General features: G+C 42.2%; 1 protein-coding gene across 1 annotated transcript in view; it reads right to left on the minus strand.

The window, feature by feature from the left end:
- Window positions 1-6442: 6442 nt before the first annotated feature.
- PODXL (podocalyxin like) overlaps window positions 6443-25668 on the minus strand; it is a 136291-nt gene continuing 117065 nt past the window's right edge. Inside the window, exons 7-8 of the mRNA XM_077473266.1 lie at window positions 25075-25236; window positions 6443-16382 (exon numbers count right to left, since the gene is read on the minus strand). Coding sequence (XP_077329392.1) covers window positions 16191-16382; window positions 25075-25236 — 354 coding nt within the window. The 3' untranslated portion in view covers window positions 6443-16190. The remainder of the gene's footprint in view (window positions 16383-25074; window positions 25237-25668) is intronic.

A 25668-nucleotide genomic window follows, 5' to 3' on the forward strand; every position in this document is an offset into this window, starting at 1 on the left:
TATAGCGTCTACAAAATAGGGAATAGATTTGTGACATTTTAGTATTTTTTTGTAAACACAGATAAAATCAGTTGGCGTGTTTCAGCCTACAAGGCCTTAGTCATGCATAGTCAAAGTTTTGGGTTCAGTAAGGGAGAGAAGCAGGCAGTATCTTCAATTTGTTTGTACTTCCTTCATGTTCATCATTCTGAAATAAGGAGAAAGGCAGACGCAGAACAAGACGTATTGAAAGAGCAGCTTGCAGTGGCTACCAAGTGTTTTCAAGACACCACAAGCAAGGGATTTAAAAAGTAGGACACTCAAAGCCAAACCTGCTGTGGCTTTGAAGCATGTTCAAACCACTGCATGCAGAGCTAAACATTTTGTATGAGCAGTCTGCACCCCTCATGAACAATTCTATCGATGTCCTAACAAAGGGCAAAGGCCCAAAGCCTGTAAGAAGTAGGACACATGCCACTGTTCTTTCCAATAAACTGGAAGCTGCGGATCTGATCAAATAGAGATGACTGAGTTGAATCAACTGAACAGTCAGAAATGGGCAGATCGAGAAATATAAGCAGTAAGCTATGTGTTTTGGCACAGTTGGGGGGATCATATAATTTGCTTTGTCCTTTACTCTAGCCACTTGCTTACTGGGCACAGAAACCCCCCTCCTGCCCAGGCCAATTTTCAGCTTTTGGCGCTGTCACTCTTTGAATGACAATTGCACAGTCATGCTACACTGTACCCAAATAACATTTTTATCATTTTTTTTCACAAAAATATACCGTATATACTCGAGTATAGGCCGACCCGAATATAAGCCGAGGCCCCCAATTTACCCCCCAAAAAACTGGCAAACTTATTGACTCGTGTATAAGCCGAGGGTGAGACATGCCTGTCCATCCCTGTGTGTGTGTCCGTCCATCCCTGTGTGTCCGTCCATCCCTGTGTGTCCGTCCATCCATCCCTGTGTGTGTGTGTGTCCATCCATCCATCCATCCCTGTGTGTGTGTGTCTCCATCCATCCATCCATCCCTGTGTGTGTGTGTCTCCATCCATCCATCCATCCCTGTGTGTGTGTGTATCCATCCATCCATCCATCCCTGTGTGTGTGTGTATCCATCCATCCGTGTGTGTGTGTGTGTGTCCAGCCTACCTGTGTCCCGAGCCTTTGTCCCGAGCCTCCGTCCCGTGCCTTGCCTCCTTGCCTCCGTGCCTTGCCGCCGTGCCTTGCCTCCGTCCCGTCCCGTCCCGTCCCGTGCCGTGCCTTGCCTTGCCTCCGTCCCGTGCCCTCTTCGTCGGCGCCTCGGCGGCCATTGTAAAATTCAAAAGCTGCGCCGCCGCCTTCGCCTGTGATAGGCGGAACACTGAATTTCCCAGCAGCCTGTGTTCCGCCTATCACGTACATCGTATCATCCTCGTCCGTAGTACGAGGATGATACGATGTCCGTGATAGGCGGAACACAGGCTGCTGGGAAATTCAGTGTTCCGCCTATCACAGGCGAAGGCGGAGCCGGAGGCGCGGCTTTTGAATTATAGAATGGCCGCTGTCTGTCTGCTCGACACGCTGATCGAGCGGGCAGACAGCGATGACTCGAGTATAAGCCGAGGGGGGCACTTTCAGCCTCAAAAAAGAGGCTGAAAATCTCGGCTTATACTCGAGTATATACGGTAACTTTCTTTTGGTGGTATTTAATCACAAAAATAGACCAAAAATTTGGAAAAAAAATAAAAACAGTTTTCATAGTTTGCTATAAAATTTTGCAAACAGTTAATTTTTCTCCTTCATTGATGTGTGCTCATGAGGCTGCACTGATAGGCACTGATAGGCTGCATTGATAGACACTGATAGGTGGCATTGATGAGGCAGCACTGATCAGGAGGAATGGATGAGGCTGCACTGATAGGTGGCACTGATGGGCACTATTAGGCACTGGTAGGTGACACTGAAAGGCAGTCCTGATAGGTGGCACTGATGAAGAGGCACTTGGCAGCACTGATGAGTACTGTTAGGTGGCACTGATAGCTGGCACTGGTGGGCACTGCTTAGCAGCAGTGGGTGTGTGTTATGCGACACCGATGTTTCATTTACACAAGCCGTTAATAGGCTTTTTTGTTTTCTCATGCTGTCAGCGTGAGGGAAAAAAAGCAGATTAACGGCTTCTGTTTACATCACGTGATCAGCTGTCATTGGCTGACAGCTGATCACGTAGTAAGGATCCGGGATCGGCCCCGACCTCCAATCTGTGATCAGTCGGGTTTCATGAACTCGCTGCTCAGAGCATGCCCCGCAGGGAGTGCACAGGCTGCACATGCACGGGAGGACATACATGGACGCCCTCCCAGCAATCTAGGCCCGCACTGTAGCCGTCTTTTGGCTATAGCGTGGGCGGGGAGAGGTTAAGGTAACAAACTTGAGGAGTTGCAGCAGACTGAGTAAATGACCAAGCCAGATAAGATGAGCCAGAACAGAAGAGGAGATGAGAGCATGAGGAAGATGGGGAAGCATGAGGAAGATGGGGATGATTTTCTGATGATGGCTGATGGCTAAGTAAAGAGTGGACTTTCTCATGAGCATTTCCTTATGATCGGGAGGTCAATGGGCTTTCATCTGGATTTTTTCCTTGCATTTGTTATATGCATGTTACACAGACTGTCAATGACATTGCTAACCCTGCTGAAAGGAATATTGCAGTTGTTCCAGGGACAAGGTCTGATCGCCCAGAACATATGGGGGTCAAAAGGGAATTTTATTCTTCCCTTTTACAATATGGGAGTTTTTTCACCCTTTTCTGGGCAAAGGTTTATAGAGCTGCAGAGAATGCTAAGTTTCAGTTTTTCCTATATTATTATATTATGTGTTGTTATGGCTATTTTAGTGATGTTTAAAGCATAAATATGGAATGACATTTTTAAGACCATGTTTGGTTTTTGAGGATAGGCTTCCCCTATACATATGCTAATAACTCATTGGACTGGTTCATGAGCGCAGGACAGGAAAAGATCCTACAGGAAGTAGGGGGAAGGAAAATGAGGAATTCAACATAGCCATGTGTTGAAGACAGAAGGGAACTGGTGGTTTTGCAGGACTCCATAACAGCATAACGACAAGGAAGTATGTTCCAGAAGAAATTTCACCTGAGGATGAAGCTATCGCCCAATTTCCTGCTTCTAGAGTAGAGCCTGGGGTCCTGGTTGCCTTCAGAGATCACAAAGCCACTATAAACTATTGTACACAGCTTCATGCTCATTCGAGGTAGCATGTGAATGGATGTTGTATGTATAGCGGTAAGTCTTGTATTGCATTCCTATCATTGTAAATATTTTGTATGTATAGCATTTTGTTTAGTAAACACACTACTACACTACATAGGTTTTATTGCTTCCTTGCTTTTACTACAAAGAACCTTAAAAGACACATCGGATAAAAAAATGTGTTCTGGCTCTCTCCACAATCTACATCCAAGGAGTAGACAATTATTAGGTAGCATATTTTAGCTGTCAAAGTTGATATCCACAGGACTGGTCTCTTCACCCAGAGATGTATCCATAGATCTGTGCCCAATGAGGGGGGCATTGGATTTTTATCTGTTGACATGTTTTCTGAAAGCCATATTAGACTTGGATAGATGTGGTATCTTGGCAATGCTAGGGTAGCTCTGCAGGTACAGTCTGATTTATGCACATTCACTGTTGAGGCTTCTATCCACACACAACTGTGCATGATTCAATTGGAAGGCATTCCAGTATTTCTTGGGACTCTGTGTTAGGTTAAATGGTTTGGTATGTGACTCCAGTTTATCTACTCACAGACGTTATATGACTACTACCAGATTGACCAGATCTGTTGTCTTAAAATGGTTGTATACACTGTCCCCCAGCATAAAAAAACCCTAATGAACACTGCTTGTAGATATCCCCTTACTTGCTTAGTATTGTTGTAATCGTTTTTGTTCTTTAGAGTGACGTCACTGAGCATGCCCAGATCTCCCATGATTTATGGCACACTCTGTGTATTTGTCTATCTATTATCAGGACTTCCTATGGCACAACACTGAAATCCCAGGAGACTTCATAATCACTCAGAGCTTCCTCCTACACCCCATGTGACATCACATGCAGTGTAAACCTGGCCACCGGACAGCATTACTGCAGTCTTATCAGCTGAAGCTGATAAGACTCACACAGGCAAACACTAGATAAACGGCACAAGTAAATACTATGTAATAAAACAAGTCAGCTATGAACAGGGAAGCAGGGTTGCCATAGAAACGTTGGCTTGAGAAGGAGGCTTGGTTAACAGTATAGGAAGTGCTCAATGTAAAGGCGGAAATACACTCTACTGTGGACTCAGAAAACAATACTTACACTTGCACTGCCTAACTCCTGGAAACAAGTTTTTTAAAGTTTCTTTAAACAGTGAGTAATATGCGATTTGGGCTGGATTACAGTGGCTATAGTTTGATAATTACTTATTATAATGGACTAAATTAAAAGAAGCATCAGAGTGGGAGAGTTTACTTCCTCTTTAAGGACCAGTCTTTACCCTGCTTCTTAGTTGCTGGGATTTAACAGCATGGATGTTGAAACACAAGTGTTAAGAGACATGGGCTTCTTGCAAACCTATTAACATGTTAAAAGCTTGCAAGTCCACCTCCTGTATGATTTATTTTTGAACTTTTAAAATGTAAAACCTGCTAGTTTTTATGGGCACATTCTTGCTCTTTTTTATGTTAGCAAAATTCTATAATCTTATTCTTTCAAAAACAGTCGTCTCTCAATGAATCCATAGGACAAAAATGTACAGTAAGTAAAAAACATCTGTTGTTGGTGTTTAGTTTGTGATAGATATATGTTGTTGGGATCTGCTGCTTCTACTGTCTGTAAGTGGATGTGCTTCTTACTTTCAGACCCCGTTCACACTGAGCCACCCTGGGCGTCAGCAGTAAAGCGGGGCTATTCAGCCACTAGCATTTTAGTGCCGCTCTTCAGCCACTAGCAGGGTGGTTTTAACCTTATGCTAGTGGCCGAAAAGGGGTCAAAATTCCACTGCGGCGGCGCTTTGCCGGTGGTATCACAATGCTGCCCCATTGTTGGGCAGGAGCGGTGGAGGAGTGGTGTAGGAGCTGTGTATTCACCGCCCCTACACCGCGGCAAAGAAGCTGCTGGCAGGACTTTTTGTGACACCCTGCCAGCGCAGCACCCCAGTTGTGAAAGCACTCGGGCCTTCACACTGAGTTTGCAGCTGAGGCTTTTCCCAAGCGCTATGCAGGTGCTATTTTTAGCGCTGTAGCACCTGAAAAACGCCTCCAGTGTGAAAGGGGCCTCATAGTTATTTGTGTTCATCACTTTCTGTCCCTGCTAGTCAGAAACCCCAGATTGGAGGACTTTGATATCTTTATAAAGAGGATTTTACAGGATATAGACTGAGAGCTGAGGCATATGACCTGTCTTTGGAGTTGCTGCTGTTGTATTTTCATCCAGACCGAGAAGACACTATTAAAAACTAGTAGGGAGGGACTAAGGTGCAGAGTAGATAAGCTGACTCTGAGGTCCAATACCACACCATAATTCTTGCTGGTGAGAAGTCCCATTCTAGGCTGGTCGTATAGTTGGAGGATACCCCCGTGACTGCTGATCTTGTCTTCAGGTCTCCGACACAAAGACAGATGCTGTATTATCCTCGGGGGGCCCCTGCAACTGGACTTTGCCACAACATTCAACTAGAGGAAAAACTTTTATTATATGCTGAAGTTAATAGTTCTTAATTGAACATAGATGGGTGTCCCAGCTGTGGATTTAACTGGAAGTCATTTCTCCCCACACATTTGTACAGAGGTGTAGCTCATTAAGCCCCTCTTCTTTTTGTTTATGCTTAACATTCAACTGGAGATATCTCTGTTAAAAAATACTGTATATATACACGGGTACATGTGCATAATTCCAGCAGGACTCCTATTGGGCCCTTTGCTGATAATACCTGCTCGTACATTGGATGTATGTATTGGTATTAATCACCTCCTATATAAAGCTTGCATTATTTATATACTGGTGTGCATCTATATGTTATGGTTATTAATTATTATATGCTGGTTGGAGCAGTTCTGCTCCCAATTACTTTGCTTAGATTAAATTAATTTTCCTAGGAAAATTTCCCTGTTTACAGAGGCCCTTGTCCTGGGTGGAGGCATTGCCAACTTTATTATCAAACCAACTCTCCCACATAGTGAAGGTCCTGGTTCTCCTCTTTTCCTTCAGGTTTAGTGCAATATCCTGTTTGGGGAGGGCCATTTCTCATAACCCCCCAAAAGAGCACTACAATGTGAAGACAATTTAGGTATTCATATCATTTTCCTTAGTTTCATGTAACCAAGGAATGCTGGCACATGTGTTTGTTTTGTAGTCAAAAACCTAACAGTTTCAGAATTTGTCAGTTTTATGTATAGAAACACATAAGCAATGTAGATCAAATGTTTTAATATTTGCTTACATAGTTTTCAAAATATACTTTTGTAGGAAATTATTATAACAATCCAGTTCAATCAGTTCCAGTGTGTAACAGACCCCTGTTCTCAATACAAAAACATCAGTAATTGACAAGCAAATATTTCTAAAAATAAAATCCACAGGTAAAGGGTTGGTTGGATGATTCCCTTTTTGTCAACATTTATTTATGAGCAACACAGTTAGTGCAAAGTGTTATTTATTTTGCAAGCAGCTGATCATACATTTTGGCTAGTAGAATGCAAAAAATAAACCTTGGACTATTCGGTTTAAGGAGTTTTACAAGAAAAATATAACAATTTGACCTCTGCTACTAAACCCCTCCCCCACTTTTCACAGTTTTTATATTAACTTAACATTTGAACCTGACCATTTACATATATTGATGCTCAATGCACTTAGTAATATGCAAACTCTAGGGCCCTTGCAGGAAAAGTTATAGGGAAATCTGTAGTACAGTGCAGGTTTTCCCTGACTGGGGAAAAAAACAAACAAATCCCAGGTAAGATACATTGTGGGATCCACATTTGTTGTTGTAAGAGATTCCCCATTCTTTTACAGTTAGAAATTAACCTTCATAGTTTCATAGTTAGTAAGGTTGAATAAAGACACCAATCCATCCAGTTCAACCTGAGTGAGTGTCTACAATTGTCCCTGTACATTGCACACTCACATTGGTCCCTACCCTTAAAGAGCCCACAATCCAAGGTCCCCATTCATATACTAGGGACAATTGTGGACAGAAGCCAATTAACCTACCTGCATGTCTTTGGATTGTGGGAGGAAACTGGGGTACCCAGAGGAGACCCACACAGGCACAGGGAGAACATGCAAACTCCAGGCAGGTAGTGTCGTGGTTGGGATTTGAATCAGTGACCCTTCTTACTGCTAGGTGAGAGTGCTAACCACTACACCACTGTGCCACCCAAACCTTATTTTATTTTTTAGTAGCTCACACTACTAAAATCGCTAAAAAAATGAATTGCTTAGGGTGCCGAACAGTCACAAAGCAGATTAAAAAAAATGACTCCTAAAACTACCCAGGATCCTGTCGTAGCTATCAACAGCAGACAATTTGAGCATTTTGCAATCATTCAATACCGCATGCTAATTATGTAGTTTACAAAATAGGAATCCATTTTACTTTCTTGTCTATTGAGGGACATTATTACATGGACATTATATTACACAGTTAGGGTATACTGCCACCTACAGAAGTAATGGACACTTGAAACAAACAAAAAAAAAATTGGCCAGCACAGAGTAACCCTGTTCCCAACTATCATGGCTCAGTTTTATGCTAGTATCCTCAGGGGAGTGGCCATGTTTTCTTTAGCTCTGCTGTTCTATGTCTTATTGGAAGATTTTCTACTATCAACAGCTGCTGGTAGATTTATGCTGGATATGTTAAATTCTGGAGATCTCTCCAGTCAGCCACTGAGTGCAGGTTTTCCTAGTTTATTCTGGTATTCTTTCTTTGACAGCCCTGGACTTCTGAGAGATTCTCCAGTCATCTACAGTTAAAGCGGCAGTAAACTCTCAGTTTTCTTTTTAAATCTGTAAGGCAAAAGGCATAATGAGCTAGTATGCACCATTATGAAATACTTACCTTAGAACGAGGCATCGGCAGTTGACCTCGGTAAGGTAGAAGACACGCTGAGGGAAAATGTCAGCTCCCTTGGCGTGTCTTCCGGGTATCACGGCTCCAGCGCTGTGAGTGGCTGGAGCCTGCGATGTCGTCACTCCCACGCATGTGTGCGGGAGACTTCTTTCCAGCAAGGTCCGGAGTCTGCCAGTGATGTGTCGAATAGTGTCCCCCATCAGATAGTGTCCGTCCTGTACTGCTCTTGTGCAATACGGAGTCCAAGGAGACACCGAAAGTCTCAGAAGAGGAACGGCACGTGCGCAGTGAGTCCAGGTTCAAGCTCCACCATCTAAGTGGACATAGACTTTGAAAAAAATAGCCGAGCAAAGCAAGGCCATGCCCGAAGCGTGGTGAGCAAAGTGAGCCCTCGAGGGGCCCTGTTACTATGTGCTACCGTATGTCCACTTGGATGGTGGGGCTTGCACCTGGACTCAGTGCGCAGGCGCTGTTCTTCTGAGATTTTCGGAGTCTTCTTCTCCTCTGTACTGCGCAAGCACTGTGCCTGCGCAGTACGGGGCAGACACTATCTGATGGCCAGACAGTTTTTGACAGAACACCGGACCTTTCAGCCAAGAAATTCATAGCGCATGCACCGCTGAAGTCAGTGGCTGCATGCAAGGGGAATACCTCCTAAACCGTACAGGTTTAGGAGATATTCTTTTTACCTACAGATAAGTCTTATTATAGGCTTACCTGTAGGTCAAAGTCAAAAATTACTTTACTACAGATTTAATTCGACCTGGATATGATATGTTACCTGTTATTATAGGCTTACCTGTAGGGCAAAGTAAAAAAAAAAGACTTTACTACCACTTTAATTCGGCCTGGATATGGAAATCCCAAACAACTCCTCAGTCAGCACAGATTCCTAGTTCTTCATCCATATTGGTGTTCTCCCAGCAACAGACCTTCAGTTGGCAGTAACTACTTGTCCATGTTTCAGTTCACACAAGGCTCTGCTATTTAGGTAAAGCCAATATGTCTGGGGATTTCTTATGAATTTATCAGTCCAAAGCTGGGGCAGTTTTCCTGTCCCAGTTTCTGCAACTCACTGTTGCCAGTGATTACTAAGCTTATGCTGGGCTGAGTTTCTTGCTGTGTGGTGCTACATATGTGGCATTTAATGTAACTGACTGGCCATTTTGTGGAAATAAAAATTCTCCTTTTCTTTCTGTTACTTTATGCGTTTTGCAAGTTGGTTACATGGGGAGCCTTCCTCTTCATTTTTGCTTGAGCTATACAAGGAAAACGGTTAGTTATATTTTTCTATTCTTCTCAGTTGTACCTCATGATGCAGTTTTAAGCTTGCCAGGTAGATGTAGTAAGCTGACCTGATAAGACTGCTGGCAGATGCTCTGTGGGCATTGTAAGATTGTCAGGATCTTCTGTCCCAAGGACAGATTTGCCATCGTATTTCACAGATGCTGGCTTTAATGGCTTCATTAGGGAAGCCTTTTTTTTCTTTAGTTAGTGTATTTCTCAATCTGTGTTTCCTATGACAGTTAAAGAAATACTTCCTGTATGAACAGTTATCGGACACAGAATGCATACTTCACTTGGTGTGAGTTGCAGGGCTTTAACCCTAGGGGTTTCTCTGTGGAATAAAGCATCTCATTTCTGCAGTGGGGCCTGGACCAGTGTTTGGCACTTATCACTTTCCAGGGTCAGGACTTTGCTTTATCTGTCTTGTTTCAGAGACTGTTGGTTCATGCCTTGATTTATACCTTTGTACAAGCAATCTTCATTGTATCTCCTCCTGTTCATTCCCCTGTGACCCCATGAATCTGAGTCAGTTTTTCTTTAAACTGCAAAGATTACCCATTAGAGACATTTCTATCTCTACTTTCACCCACAAGATGGTGTTTCTTGTAGCCATCATTTCTGTGAGAAAATTGACTGAATTGGCAACCCTTACCTGCAAGGAACTCTTTCTGGTTTTGCATAGGGACAAAATGCTGTTGAGGCCAGGTACTTCCTTCTTGTCTATGGTAGTACTGGCTTTCACTGAGAACCAGGAGATTGTTCACACATCCCTCTGGCTGCAGTTCCCCATAAGGAAAATTTGATCCTTTGAATGTGTTTTTGGCTTTGAGAGTCTGTCTCTCAGCCACTGCTTCTTCAGGAAGACTGATCCTAACTGTACCTTCTGTATCCCATAAGGGTACACCAGTTTGTCTGTCCAAAATCTCTAGGTGACTCAAGCAGACGAACATCCATATTTATGGTCTTAAAGATTGGGTTCCACCCTTTCCTGTCAAGGAGCACTTTCCTAGATCTGTAAGTGTTTCCTGCTTTTTTTTGCAGACCGGGCACATATTCCAGCTTCATCTAATGCTAGCTTCAGGTGGCTCTTCGAGCTGCAAGCAGCCCTCAGTTTTCTGTTATTTTTTTCTTGGATCTCTCAGCCTTTAATGCTATGTTGCCCACCCCCCTCTTATGCGCTGCTTTTGGATATCCCAAGAGTCTAAAAATGAATCTGTCCCTCAAAGGATGAGAATTTTTTTTTCTCTTACCGTAAAAAAAAAAAAATTATTATTAAAGAATACGGGTCCCATACCTCTGTGCTTATTTTCACAAAACTAAGGTATGATGTTTGTGGGTGGGGTTATTCTATGCTGGGCAACTTTTTTGTTGTTGTCAGTGTTCATTTCTCCTGTAGGCAGCATTATTCCAAAAAGTCTAAATTCCTCTGTTTCTCAATAGACTCAATAGGTCAAATTCCAGGAAAATAAAATTTAAATGGCGCATTATGCATCAATTGCCTTAGTCCTCAACTTATAAGCACCTCTTCCTAAATCATCCTGCTGTGTAATGGATCAAAGTCACAGTTTCCTCTATGAGAAAAGCTAATTTACTGCCCTGGGAAACAGACATTTTTCCTTGCTTGTTACCTTCTTGGGTACTGGTCACCTCAGCATCCTCCATGAGTTCTCCTGCCTCTGAGATCTTTGAGAGAGAACCTGACCACTGCCTTGATGCTTCCACCAATAGGAGGTATACATGTTAAGCAGACAGTGATGTGAACACCCAAAGAAGAACCCCAAGAAGCAAACAGAAGAAGAGAGAATGGATCATCATGTGACTGGGGCTTCAGTTAAGTAATATGGGCTTTTGGATATTTTTTTTTTCTTCATACCAGTGGGTAGTTAGAGGGGGTGGGTTGCTAATATTCTGGAGTTGGGCTTTAATATTTTTTAATAATATATACATACGCGCTCACCGGCCACTTTATTACGTACACCTGTTTAATTGCATGGTAACACAAATTGCTAATTAGCCAAAAACATGGCAGCAACTCGATGCATTTAGGCATCTAGACGTAGTGAAGATTATTTGCTGAAGTCCACACCAAGCATCAAAATGGGGCACAAAGGGGATTTAAGTAACGTTGAATGTGGCATGGTGGTTGGTCACAGACAGGCTGGTCTAAGTATTTCAAAAATTGCTGATCACTGGGATTTTCATGCACAGCCATCTCTAGGGTTTACAGAGAATGGTCTGAAAAAGAAAAAAATAGTGGTGTAATGGTGTGGGGGATATTTTCTTGGCACACTTTGGGCCCCTTAGTACCAATTGAGCATCAATTAATTGCCACGGCCTACCTGAGTATTGTTGCTGACCATGTCCATCCCTTTATGACTACAGTGTACCCATCTGATGGCTACTTCCAGAAGGATAATGCACCATGTCACAAAGCTCAAATCATCTCAAACTGGTTTCTTGAACATAACAATGAGTTTACTGTATTCTAATGGCCTGCACAGTCACCAGATCTCAATCCAATAGAGCACCTTTGGGATGTTTTGGAATGTGAGATTTGCATCATGGATATGCAATCGACAAATCTGCAGCAAGTGGGTGATGCAATCATGTCAATATGGACCAAAATATCTGGGGAGTGTTTCCAACACCTTGCTGAATCTATACCATGAAGAATTAAGGCAGTTCTGAATGCAAAAGGGGGTCCAACCCAGTACTAGCAAGGGGTACCTAGTAAAATGGACTTGAGAGTGAGTATATATATATATATATATATATATATATATATATATATATATATATATCCCATGTAGCTTTTAATTTAATGCGTCTTCCCTATCCACTATGTGGCATGGTGATATTCCGCAGGAACAGCTATAGCCTCTGGCTACTGACTGTGCTAGACTTCCTTTTACAGCACTAGAAAAGTGCCTTGTTACTATACACAACAGTGCAACATCTTTTTCCAGTTTGCATAAGTCTGCCATATTATTGTTTGGGCAGAATTTTTGTAAGGCAAAAGTATGAAAATAAAGCACGTTTGGTTTATGAAACAAACACAACTGACTTTTATCCTGGATTGGATTGAACTAATTTCCACTACCCTTGACAGGCCTGTTTCAATTTTGACATTTGGCACTGAGCAGGATTCATAGCAATGATCTTCAAAAGGAAGCATCACAGGTATGTACATGCAATAAAAAAATAAAAATAAACAGCATGGACATGGAGACGCACTAAAAATTAGTGTGCTTATCCCATCAACATAAGAGAGTAGTTAAAAGATACATGAATTGAACTATGGTGTACAATTGTGCCAGTCAAGTGCATGATTGTGCCTAGTGTGGATATCCTTTTTTGGGTTTATGTTACCTTTGGAGATGGTGGTGGGGTTTTTTATGGTTTATAAATGTCCCTTCCAGTCACTGCTTTATGACAATGTATAGTGAGGGTTATTTAGGAAAGGCAAACCCACTTTTCACTACAAGTGCACTTGGAAGTGCAGTCTCTCTACATCTAAAGGTTAGATCTGAAGTGAGTGGAAGCTCTGCTGATTTTATCATTCAATCATGTGCAAGCTAAAATGCTGTTTTTTTATTTTCCTTGCATGTCCCCCTCGGATCTACAGCGACTTTATTTCCAAGTGCACTTGCAGTGCAAATTGGATTTTCCTTTAGTAAATAACCCCCAGTATCTCACAAAAGTGAATACACCCCTCACATCTTTGTAAATATTTTATTATATCTTTTCATATGAAAACGCTGAAGAAATTACACTTTGCTACAATGTAAAGTAGTGAGTGTACAGCTTGTATAACAGTGTAAATTTGCTGTCCCCTCAAAATAACTCAACACACGGCCATTAATGTCTAAACCTCTACCAAAAAGTGAGTACACCTCTAAGTGAAAATGTCCAAATTGGGCCCAAAGTGTCAATATTTTGTGTGGCCACCATTCTTTTCTAGCACTGCCTTAACCCTCTTGGGCATGGAGTTCACCAGAGCTTCACAGGTTGCCACTGGATTTCTCTTCCACTCCTCCATGACAACATCCCAGAGCTGGTGGATGTTAGAGACCTTGCGCTTCCCCACCTTCCGTTTGAGGATGCCCCACAGATGCTCAATATGGATTAGGTCTGGAGACATGCTTAGCCAGTCCATCACCTTTACCCTCAGCTCCTTTAGCAAGGCAGTGGTCCTCTTGGAGGTGTGTTTGGGGTCATTATTATGATGGAATACTGCCCTGCGCCCGAGGCTCCAAAGGGAGGGGATCATGCTCTGCTTCAGTATGTCACAGTACATGTTGGCATTCATGGTTCACTCAATGAACTGTAGCACCCCAGTGCTGGCAGCACTCATGCAGCTCCAGACCATGTCACTCCCACCACCATGCTTGACTGTAGGCAAGACACACTTGTCTTTATACTCCTCACCTGGTTGCCGCCACACACACTTGACATCATCTGAACTAAATAAGTTTATCTTGGTCTCATCAGACCACAGGACATGGTTCCAGTAATCCATGCCCTTAGTCTGCTTATCTTCAGCAAACTGTTTGCAGGCTTTCTTTGCATCATTTTTAAAAGAGGCTTCTTTCTGGGATGACAGCCATGTAGACCAATTTGATGCAGTGTGCAGCGTATGGTCTGAGCACTGACAGGCTGATCCCCCACCCCTTCAACCTCTGCAGCAATACTGGCAGCACTCATGCGTCTTTTTCCCAAAGACAACCTCTTTGCACTCAACTTCTTTGGTTGACCATGGCGAAGCCTGTAATGAGTGGAACCTGTCCTGTTATACCACTGTATTGTCTTGGCCACCATGCTGCAACTCAGTTTCAGGGCCTTAGCAATCATCTAATAGCCTAGGCCATCTTTATATACAGCAACAATTATCTTTTTAAGATCCTCAGTGAGTTATTTGCCATGAGGTGTCATATTGAACTTCCAGTAACCAGTATGAGAGAGTGAGTGCGATAACATTTTAGCAATTTAACACACCAGCTCCCCATTCACACCTGAGACCTTATAACACTAATGAGTCACATGGCTCCGGGGAGGGAAAATGGCTAATTGGGCCCAATTTGGACACTTTTACTTGGGGGTGTACTCACTTTTATTGGCAGCAGTTTAGACATTAATGGCTGTGTGTTGAGTTATTTTGAGGGGACAGCTAATTTACACTGTTATACAAGCTGTACACTCACTACTGTACATTGTAGCAAAGTGTAATTTCTTCAGTGTTGTCACATGAAAAGATATAATACAATATTTACAAAAATGTGAGGGGTGTACTCACTTTTGTGAGATACTGTATTTCTTACATCATTGAATGACTTTTAATTCATAGAATGCATTCCTAAAGATCAAAGATACATACCGTTTTAGAGCCTGGGCACAGCATGTGTGCACATTTGTGATTTTTTAGTTTTTACTTCTTTTTATTTTATTTTATTTTTTTTGTTAATGGATTTTCGTGTTTTGGAAGGGAACCATTGACTTAAATGCATTAGAATATGTGCATTAGTAGAAATAGAAAATGATGCAAGCAAAAAACCCCAATGCACTGGTAAAAAGTTATCTCTTGCATTTTAGAATGTGCCAAAATACTTTGGCAGGGTGCCAGTGTAAAAGTCTTCAGAATCCTTGCTTCTAACCTCTATGAGTGGGACCTATTATCTTTATAAATATACTGGTTATTACAGCTAAAATAAAGTAAGATAAGGGGATAACACAGGCCGTTTAATTTCTTTAGTAGGTAATCAGTTAAGGAATATTCATGACCAGTGAACAGTGTGTGTGTGTGTGTGTGTGTGTGTATATGTATATATATATATATATATATATATATATATAAAACATACATCTTAGAGTTATTGACATACTATGAAGTGAAAAGCTAAAATGCAATGTTTTTTTTTTATCTGATGATTTCTGACACTTTCTAAGTTATTGCTTTACTCTAAAATGGCACTAAGCTGATTCTTTGCTGTTGATGGTAAGGGTTTATACACTTTGAGTGGGAATGAAAATCTGCATCCATATTGCGCTTTCTTTCTCTCTCTAGAATATATACACAGACATATATACAATACAGGCAATTTTCCTGTTGAAAACAGAATAGTAAAGAGTATCCTAATGAAACCTGGACATTTTCAATTGAAGTTAAATATTGTTTCCAGTTATTAAGTCTATGAAAATTGTATTTGCTCAGGGAAACAGTGAAACACGTACAGTAGTCAAGAACACATTTACTTGGCAAAGTTGATGGCAGTAACTGCTTAGTCAGTACACTGTTTTAACAAACAGTGTTGGCGCATTTGCTATTGGTCAGTGCATGGTGTGATGGTGCCATTACCATGGCCAAGGACACATGGTTATATAGACAGGACTTTGTTTTCATCTCATTACAAGGTTTGATACTTGTGAAGCTTTTAGTTCTATGATACAAAATAGAATGTTGGGCACAATAAAATTCCTTGTAATTATATAACAAATGGTTCAGAATTGCCAAAAAAATTCTGCTGTCAGCTAATCATAATGAGTCAATTTTTTAAAGGCCAGACACTTCCAAGCAGTTACATACTATACATTCTTTATATACCTTAATTCCTGTGGTCACTTCTTAAGATACCTTTGGTATTATGTTTGTGTATGGGATATCACTGGAGGTAGGAACTGCCATTTCTTGACAGGTCTGGCACTCCATTATGTGTGTTGGCTGCAGTCCATCTTAGCTTGATGGCCATATAATGCACTTTGCGCTGGGTTTCCCATTCAGTCTAATTGCTTCTCAATTGCTTTATAAATGTGTGTCCTCTTCTTCTTCTAAATCCTCTCTTGTTAGATTGTCCAGTGGAACAATCCAGCTGTCCCCAAGTTCTCCATTAGGGCCACCCTTCTTCTCTTGCATCTCTGGAGAAGTCTCCATGACTTCCAGGGTTGGGTTATCATGGTAACCGTTTTCCATGGTCTGGAGCTCTTCAGTGAGTCTCTAGAAAAAGTAAAAGTAATATGTAATCCTGTGGTACAACACATTTTATATTAAGAGAATACATTCTTGGGCTGATTTACTAAAGGAGTTCAGACTCTTCAAGTCATAAATTGTATAAATATTTACTTGAATAATCCAATCATGTGAAAAAAAAAATCATATTTACTTACATCATTCATCTGACCATGATTGGGTATTTAAAGGGAACAGTGCTTTTCATGCACATTGAAAACTCAAGGGAATATCCACACAATATATTGAGTGAAGATTCTCTCTTCCTTTAGTAAAGCCCCGTACACACGGCCAAATGTCAGAAGACATTGGCAAGTTAAAAAAAAAAAAAAAAACAGTGGCCATCCGCCTCCCGGTCAGCGCTCTCAGCCAATGCCCCCCCTGTCAGAACACAACAGCTTAGCGGGGGGGGGGGGGGGGGATCGCTATACTAATGTCAGATTGTTTGTACAGCGTTTTTTTTTTTTTGCTGGTGGAACTGCTACATGGTAAGCTGGATGTATGTCTTTTGAGGGATCCAAATTGGGGATCTTTTGAAGATATACAAGAGAAGTGGTTATAGTTTTTTTTTCAATCTTTTTAATAAGGTTTCAAATAAACAGGCTTCCCTAGCAAGGCAAAGATAACAAAATAACAGAGCATGTACTTTGAATTTGAGTACAGTTAAAGTGGAGGCTCACACAAAAATGGAACATCCACTTTTCAGAACCCTCCGCCCCTCCGGTGTCACATTTGGCACCTTTCAGGGGGAGGGGGGGTGCAGATACCCATATAATACAGGTATTTGCACTTACTTCCGGGCACAGACTCCTGCAGGAGTCTATGCCTCTCCCCCCCCCCCCCCCCCGCTGTCTGCTGGGAAACGCACGGGTCCCAGAGACAGCAGGGACCACCCAGATTGTGCAGCATGACTCGCGCATGCGCAGTAGGGAACCGGGAAGTGAAGCTGCAAGACTTCAGTTTCTTATTCCCTTACCGAAGATGGCGGCGGCAGCACCCAAGAGCTGAGCGACAGATCGGCTTTGGGTGCCGACATCGTGGGCGCCCTGGACAGGTGAGTGTCCATATTTTAAAAGTCAACAGCTGCAGTATTTGTAGCTGCTGACTTAAAAAAATATTAATAATTGGTGGACCTCCGCTTTAAGACCCATAACAGCCATATGAAAAAAAAAAATCTAGAGTAGTTCCTTTAGGGGTGCACACCCGAGGATTGATAGGCTGTTGCATAAAGGATCAAGTAATAGTGAATTAAAGGGTACAAAAAAAGTTTCCACATTCAATAGTACCAAGTGACCACAAAAAAAATGTACATACAGATAATAGGAGAAGAGATTGTCGCCAGAAAGAAAGAAAGAAAAGAGAAGTAGAGTGTCAAATAGTCTTTTATTAAATTATTTATCCCTACAGGGGTAGAGTTATGCAGTTTATTTGTTTTGGCCATTACAAGTAGTGAAGACAGATTTAGGGGCCACAGTCCAGTACTGATATGGAAAACGTGATGTCCATGAATTTGACAATTTCCTTCCTGCAGCCTTTTTTGTTTTTTTTTTCAGTTTTTTGCACACATGTTAATATACACATTATAGACCTAATGATTACTTAACACCTCCAAAACAGAATAAACTGGAGGCACCTGTACTTTTAAATCCTACTTGGTAAGTCACTTGATAATTGCAACACTGTTCATGAAATCTATATTTTCAGTAAAAAATACACTAACATTTATTTTACGGCTATGGCAGCTGGGAGTCTGTGCAGTGAAAGGGTTAAAACCTAATTCCGGACTCCATGCTCTACTGCTCCACTCTCTATTTGGAGGCTCCCAAGCTTGTGTTTTATGCTTGTTTTATACTTATCTTATCTGGTCACATTAACACAGACCTTCACGATAATAAAACACTTATTTCAATATTAATATAACCATATTATTTATTTCCTAACTGCATATAGTTTTTGTGTTAGGTGAGAATCACATTTGTCCCACCAATCCCCTGGATTCTGTATGGACACAGATGTGCCACAGGGCTTCAGGCCACTGCAAAGTCATGTGGCACAATTCTGCACACACAGGACATTTTTGGACTTTAATAGTGCTGACCCACTGAAGGACAAATATATATCTGAACTGGGGTTGAATGAATTGGGATTTTTCACATGTAGGAGTAAATACAGAAGTTATTTAAAATTTGTAATGCTGTGCAGAGGGAAGGACCAGGACCTTGTAGAAAAGGGATGAGGCGATCCACCATATATGGCAAGGAGTTCATCTAATTTGCCCACTGGTAAACCTTAACATGATGGGTACTGAAAAGGGCATCTGCGATTGGCTCCATTAACAGTGAAAGCAAGGATGGTGACCTTTGTCTTGTACCTCTTTTAATTGCAAAGAGTTTGCAATTAAATATATTCTTACATTTACTGATCACTTGGATCATATTGCTCCAAACAAATAAATCAAGGACCTTTTTCTATGGCTTTAACCACTTTCAGACCGGACCATTTTGCTGGTAAATGACCAGAGGTCTTTTTACACTTTGGCACTGCGCTGCTTTAACTGGTAATTGCGCGGTCATGCAATGTTGTACCCAAACAAAATTTGCGTCCTTTTCTTCCCACAAATAGAGCTTTCTTTTGATGGTATTTGATTGCCTCTGCGATTTTTATTTTTTGCGATATAAACGTAAAAAGACCGCAAATTTTGAAAAAAAATGATATTTTCTACTTTTTGTTATTAGAAAAATCCAATAAACTCAATTTTAGTCATACATTTAGGACAAAATGTATTCAGCCACATGTCTTTGGTAAAAAAAAAGTCAATAATTGTATATTTATTGGTTTGCGCAAAAGTTGTCACATCTACAAACTAAGGTACGTTTTCTGGAATTTACGCAGCTTTTAGTTTACGACTGCCTATCTCATTTCTTGAGGTGCTAAAATGACAGGGCAGTACAAAACCCCCCCAAATGACCCCATTTTGGAAAGTAGACCCCCTAAGGAAATTGATAAGAGGCATGTTGAGCCCATTGAATATTTTATTTTTTTGCCTCAAGCGATTGAATAATGACAAAAAAAAAATTTTTTTTTTTTTTTTACACAAAGTTGTCACTAAATGATATATTGCTCACACATGCTATGGGCGTATGTGAAATGACACCCCAAAATAAATTCTGCTGCTTCTCCTGAGTACGGGGATACCACATATGTGGGACTTTTTGGGAGCCTAGCCGCGTACAGGGCCCCGAAAACCAAGCACCGCCTTCAGGCTTTCTAAGGGCGTCAATTTTTGATTTCACGCCTCACTACCTATTACAGTTTTGAAGGCCATAAAATGCCAAGATGGCACAAAACCCCCACAAATGACCCCATTTTAGAAAGTAGACACCCCAAGCTATTTGCTGAGAGGCATGTTGAGTCCATGGAATATTTTATATTTTGCCACAAGTTGCGGGAAAATTACAAACTTTTTTTTTTTTTTTTTTTTTTTCACAAAGTTGTCACTAAATGATATATTGCTCATGCATGCCATGGGCATATGTGAAATGACACCCCAAAATAAATTCTGCTGCTTCTCCTGAGTACGGGGATACCACATATGTGGGACTTTTTGGGAGCCTAGCCGCGTACGGGGCCCCGAAAACCAAGCACCGCCTTCAGGCTTTCTAAGGGCGTAATTTTTTGAGTTCACTTCTCACTACCTATTACAGTTTTGAAGGCCATAAAATGCCAAGATGGCACAAAACCCCCACAAATGACCCCATTTTAGAAAGTAGACACCCCAAGCTATTTGCTGAGAGGCATGTTGAGTCCATGGAATATTTTATATTTTGCCACAAGTTGCGGGAAAATTACAAACTTTTTTTTTTTTTCACAAAGTTGTCACTAAATGATATATTGCTCACGCATGCCATGGGCATATGTGAAATGACACCCCAAAATAAATTCTGCTGCTTCTCCTGAGTACGGGGATACCACATATGTGGGACTTTTTGGGAGCCTAGCCGCGTACGGGGCCCCAAAAACCAAGCACCGCCTTCAGGCTTTCTAAGGGCGTTACAGTTTTGAAGGCCATAAAATGCCAAGATGGCACAAACCCCCCCCCCCCAAATGACCCCATTTTAGAAAGTAGACACCCCTAAATTTAGGGGTACACTAGTGAGACTAGGTAATAAATGGCGGGTGCCCTGAAACTATAAAAAAATAACTAACCAACCAGCGTCACCTGTAACAGTTATATGGTGATCACTGGTGAAAGGGTTAACTAGGGGGCAATCAGGGGGCTTTATGCGGTAGTATATGGGGGTCCCTGGCGCTATAAAAAGCTGCGGCGAACCTAAATACCTACCTGCCTAACTAGCGTCACCTGTGACACTAATACAGCGATCAGAAAAACGATCGCTTATTAGGCTGGGTTCACACTGGAGCGATGCGGGAACGCCACGAATGCGCGGCGGGTTCCCGCATCGCATGCCTCCCGGCGGCAGTTCACACTGCCCTATGCGAACTGCTGGGAGTGTCAGTGAAATGTTAATGACACCCCCAGATCAGTTCGCATATCGCAGTGCGATCTGCAAACTTGGATCGCATGGTGTGAACACCCATGCGATCCGATTCTGCTGCGGACCAAAAAAAGGGTCCCGTGCGAGTTTGCGGCGGGTGCGACACGAATTCAGCCATACTATCTGTATAGCTGAACTCGAATCGCACAGAGATCGGATGTGATTTGCACTGCAGTGCGGTGCGAATCACATCCGTTCTCATAAACCGCTGCAATGTGAACCCAGCCTTAGTGACACTGGCGACGGGGGGTGATCACGGGGTTAAACCTTTATTGGGGGGGTTAGGGGGGTACCTTAGAACTAAAGGGGGCTAACCCTAACTGCCCTAACAGTTATTAGTCACAAATGACACCTGCCGGGTGATCAGGGGGTTAAACCTTTATTAGGTAATAAATGGCGGGTGCCCTGAAACTATAAAAAAATAACTAACCAACCAGCGTCACCTGTAACAGTTATATGGTGATCACTGGTGAAAGGGTTAACTAGGGGGCAATCAGGGGGCTTTATGCGGTAGTATATGGGGGTCCCTAGCGCTATAAAAAGCTGCGGCGAACCTAAATACCTACCTGCCTAACTAGCGTCACCTGTGACACTAATACGGCGATCAGAAAAATGATCGCTTATTAGGCTGGGTTCACACTGGAGCGATGCGGAAACGCCGCGAATCCGCGGCGGGTTCCCGCATCGCATGCCTCCCGGCGGCAGTTCACACTGCCCTATGCGAACTGCTGGGAGTGTCAGTGAAATGTTACTGACACCCCCAGATCAGTTCGCATATCGCAGTGCGATCTGCAAACTCGGATCGCATGGTGTGAACACCCATGCGATCCGATTCTGCTGCGGGCCAAAAAAAGGGTCCCGTGCGAATTTGCGGCGGGTGCGGCGGGTGTGGCGGGTGCGGCGGGTGCGGCGAATGGCTGAACTCGAATCGCACAGAGATCGGATGTGATTTGCACTGCAGTGCGGTGCGAATCACATTCGTTCTCATAAACCGCTGCAATGTGAACCCAGCCTTAGTGACACTGGCGACGGGGGGTGATCACGGGGTTAAACCTTTATTGGGGGGGTTAGGGGGGTACATTAGAACTAAAGGGGGCTAACCCTAACTGCCCTAACAGTTATTACAGTCACAAATGACACCAATGCAAAAAAAAAAAAAAAAAAAAAAAAAAATGACATTGGTGTCACTGTGACTGGGGGGCAGGGGTAATTGGGGGGGTGATCGGGGGGTAAAGGGGGGGTGTGAGTGTGCCTGGCATGTTCTACTGTGTGTGGGATGTGTTGGTGCAACTCACTGATCCGCTCTCCTCCGTGTCGGAACGAAAAATACCGACACGGAGGAGAGAATACATCACTTCCTCTCCTGTGTTTACATTACAGGAGAGGAAGTGATGTCACCGGGGATTTCCATTCGTCGGGAGCGATCGCGAGGGGGTGGCCATGAATGAATGGCCGTCCCCTCGTCCGGGATCGCTCCCGAACGAAAACCGACCGCCGCAGGCACCGGGCGGGGGCCCGATCGGGCCCCCGACCCGCGGGAGGCAAAGGACGTACATATATGTGCTTATGCCTGCCCGTGCCATTCTGATGACGTACATCGGCGTGAGGCGGTCGGCAAGTGGTTAAAGTGGAAGTAAACCCTTCTATCGTTTTCAGTAAAGGAAGCTGCCATCTTGGCCTCTAATGACTCTTCAACTGCCATAATGCTGCACATGTGATCAGTTATGAAAGGATAGTTTGAAAGTTTGGTTGAGAACACAACCAATGTGAAAGTTAGCATTTCTGGCATGCCGAGAATGTAAGTGTTTTTTGAAACTGGGTTTACGCTCGCTTTTAACTAGATATGTACCTAAATTTACTTAGGAATGTTGTGTGTTTTTAACAAGGGCAAAGGAATCCTTAATTACTCCGGCAGACAGTATTTTTGTAAGAATTTTTAAATCTATGTTTAGTAATGATCCCTGTGTTTATACTTAGAGCGCAAATTCACCCAAAAGAGGAAGTTCCACTCTTTCTCCTCCTCCTTTACGGCTCATTTATACTTGCTTCAACTTCAACACACATTAAAGCACCTACAGCTTCAGCATGCTTTTTGATGTGTTTTTAAAGCTTCTGCAATGCTTCAATTATGCTTTGGTGGTGCTTCGGTGGTGCCTTTTTAAAGCATTAATGATGCTTGGCAGATGCCTTGTGTGTGTGTGTGTTGATATCTTATACCTGCAATTTCCCCCAAAATAAAGCGAAGCTAAAGCTGAATTAAAGTCTCTCAAAAAATGCAGGTGCATGTGAGCTTTGTCATAGACTTCTATGGAGGCTTTCAAGCACCACTAAAGTGACATAGGGTATATTTTTTGAAACAAAGCCAAAGCAAAAGCAACTTGTAAGCAGGACTGTAAGCTAACCATTTTATTTAGTGACAGGGGCATTGACTGGCATTCAAAGAGCTTTAAAAAAGCATGTCCGAAGCCATGTTTTGAAGCAAGTGTACACACGCCCTCAAATTTGGCGTTTTAGTTTTTTTAGGGGGGGGGGGGCGGGTACCTGATTTTGACAGGTACCCAGTTCCTCTCTTCCAATCAGCTTGCTGCATTGATAAGAGCAGAAGTTCGACCCCCCCTTCTTCCCTTGCAGCATTCTGGGATACATCACAGGTCCCAGAAGACTGTGGGACAATTCACAAAGTGCAGCTGGTTGTGAAGCTGCAGGGCTTCAGTGGCGGTTTCCCTTATTTGAGATGCAAGCATTTGAAAATGCAGTTGATTGAGGAATTGGCTTGGGTGAGGACAGCGTTGGATCCAGGGGCAGGTAAGTGTCCTTATATTGAAAGTCAGCAGCTATAGTATTTGTGAGGGTAGACTCAAGCTTCTCTTTAACTTGAGCTAGTAGGGGTGAGATTTGCTTTCAAATGACCGAGCTTTCATAAAACACTGGACTGAGCATCTAGATATTACTCATCACAATAGACATGGGTTTAGGTTGTAGCTGGTCACATTCTTAGATATCAACTATGTAATCTTTTGTCCCCTGAAGATTAAAGGGAATGTATAATTGTTTTATACATATTTGCCTATTATGGGCAAGAATAAAAAGTAATATTTTTAAAAATATATCTTTATTTAGGTAACTATTAAAAATTTTGCATTTCCACTTTCAGCCAATGGAGGAAGCTTCAGGCTTCTAGTTATGTTTTTTAGCTTCTAACCTGCTCATGTTGTTTACAGAGCACAATAGTTCAATTTATACAGAGGTATCAAATAGATGCAGGTTACAAACATCCGACTTACAAACGACTCCTACTTACAAATAGAGGGGGACAACAGGAAGTTAGAGGAAATCTACCCCTAGGAAGGGAAATTCACTCCTGTAACAGTTATTATGGGAAAATGGTGTTTCCACTGAAGCTTTATCACTAATCTTCATTTCCATAACAGCCCAAAATTTTCAAAATCCATTTGTCATAGGGACAGAAAGTGAGGGTAAATCTTCTGAACAGGGACAGACAGCAAAACAAATCTTACAGGGACACTCAAAACGTGTTGTCAAGACTACAGCCTGCTGACAGCCTTCCATCTGCTCTACTACCGCATCTGCATTCCATCCCAAGCCTCGCTGTGGTGAGTTCGTTCCGCATTGCTCCATGTTGGTGACGTCACATCCAGCATGCCGCCCGCCTACACTAGCTGCACCATCCAATGGTCTGGAGTCCTTTTGTCTACCCCCAGCACCAGCCCTGATATGCCTGAGTTAGCCTGCCGAGGTTTGGTGAGATCAAGGTTCATAATCAAGCATGATGTTTAACATTGATTGTCTGTTAGCCATATTTTAACCCTTTCCATTCATGGAATCCTTTGACTTCAAAATAAATATTTTACTCACAAACCATGGCATAGACATTTGTATGACTTTTCCGAGGTAGGTATGCCTCTAGTGGTTTGTAGCCATCACCCCCCAGCAGTGCATTAAGAGGAATCTTTTGTGCTTAGTATTAAATGTTTGCTTGTAATATATAGATTTTGTATAAATAAAAATGATCAGTATAAAAAAATAAAAGTGACCCAAAGACACTATAATTTCCATTTAACAACTGTGAGTGAATACTGAAGGGATTATAAAATAAGGTTTACCTGTTCTCTCTTACGAGCCTTTCTCTGGTGCCAGCATCCATAAGCAGCTGCAATGATCAGCAAAAGCACAGCCAAACTGACAATGGCACTTATGAGGGGAATGCTCACCACATCTTCATCCTCTGGATCTTCCCCTGCATAACTGAACAAATTCAAATGTTCCTGAAAGTGAAAGAAGAGAGGAATAATTATACCTAAAAGTATAATACACTAAATGAATGAGTTGTGAATTATAATGAAGCACTATAATAGAGTCGCCTGCAGTCACTAATTAAGAGGGCTTAGAACTTTGTCACTCAGAATTGGTGTTCTAAATGTGGACTTTACAATGAAAAAAATAATGTGAGAATCTATTGTAAAGTGCTGCACAAACTGTAGGTGCTATATAAATCCTGTATTATTATAATTATAATGGAGTAAGGGACTATATATTGCCTTAAACACAGAGAGATGGTTTTACTTTAGATGAAAAATATTGTAATAAATGAATTGGTTGATCAGAACAGGTATTTGTAGAATGGGAGCTTGAGGCTTTGGTAACAGCTAGGGTATTTTCTAATTTTTCATTGAAACATAATACAACAGCTATTTTGC

The sequence above is a fragment of the Lithobates pipiens genome, unplaced genomic scaffold (genome assembly GCF_037356315.1).
Source record: "Lithobates pipiens isolate NorthernLeopardFrog02 unplaced genomic scaffold, aLitPip1_a1.2 Scaffold_8, whole genome shotgun sequence".
Classification (NCBI taxonomy): Eukaryota; Metazoa; Chordata; class Amphibia; order Anura; family Ranidae; genus Lithobates; species Lithobates pipiens.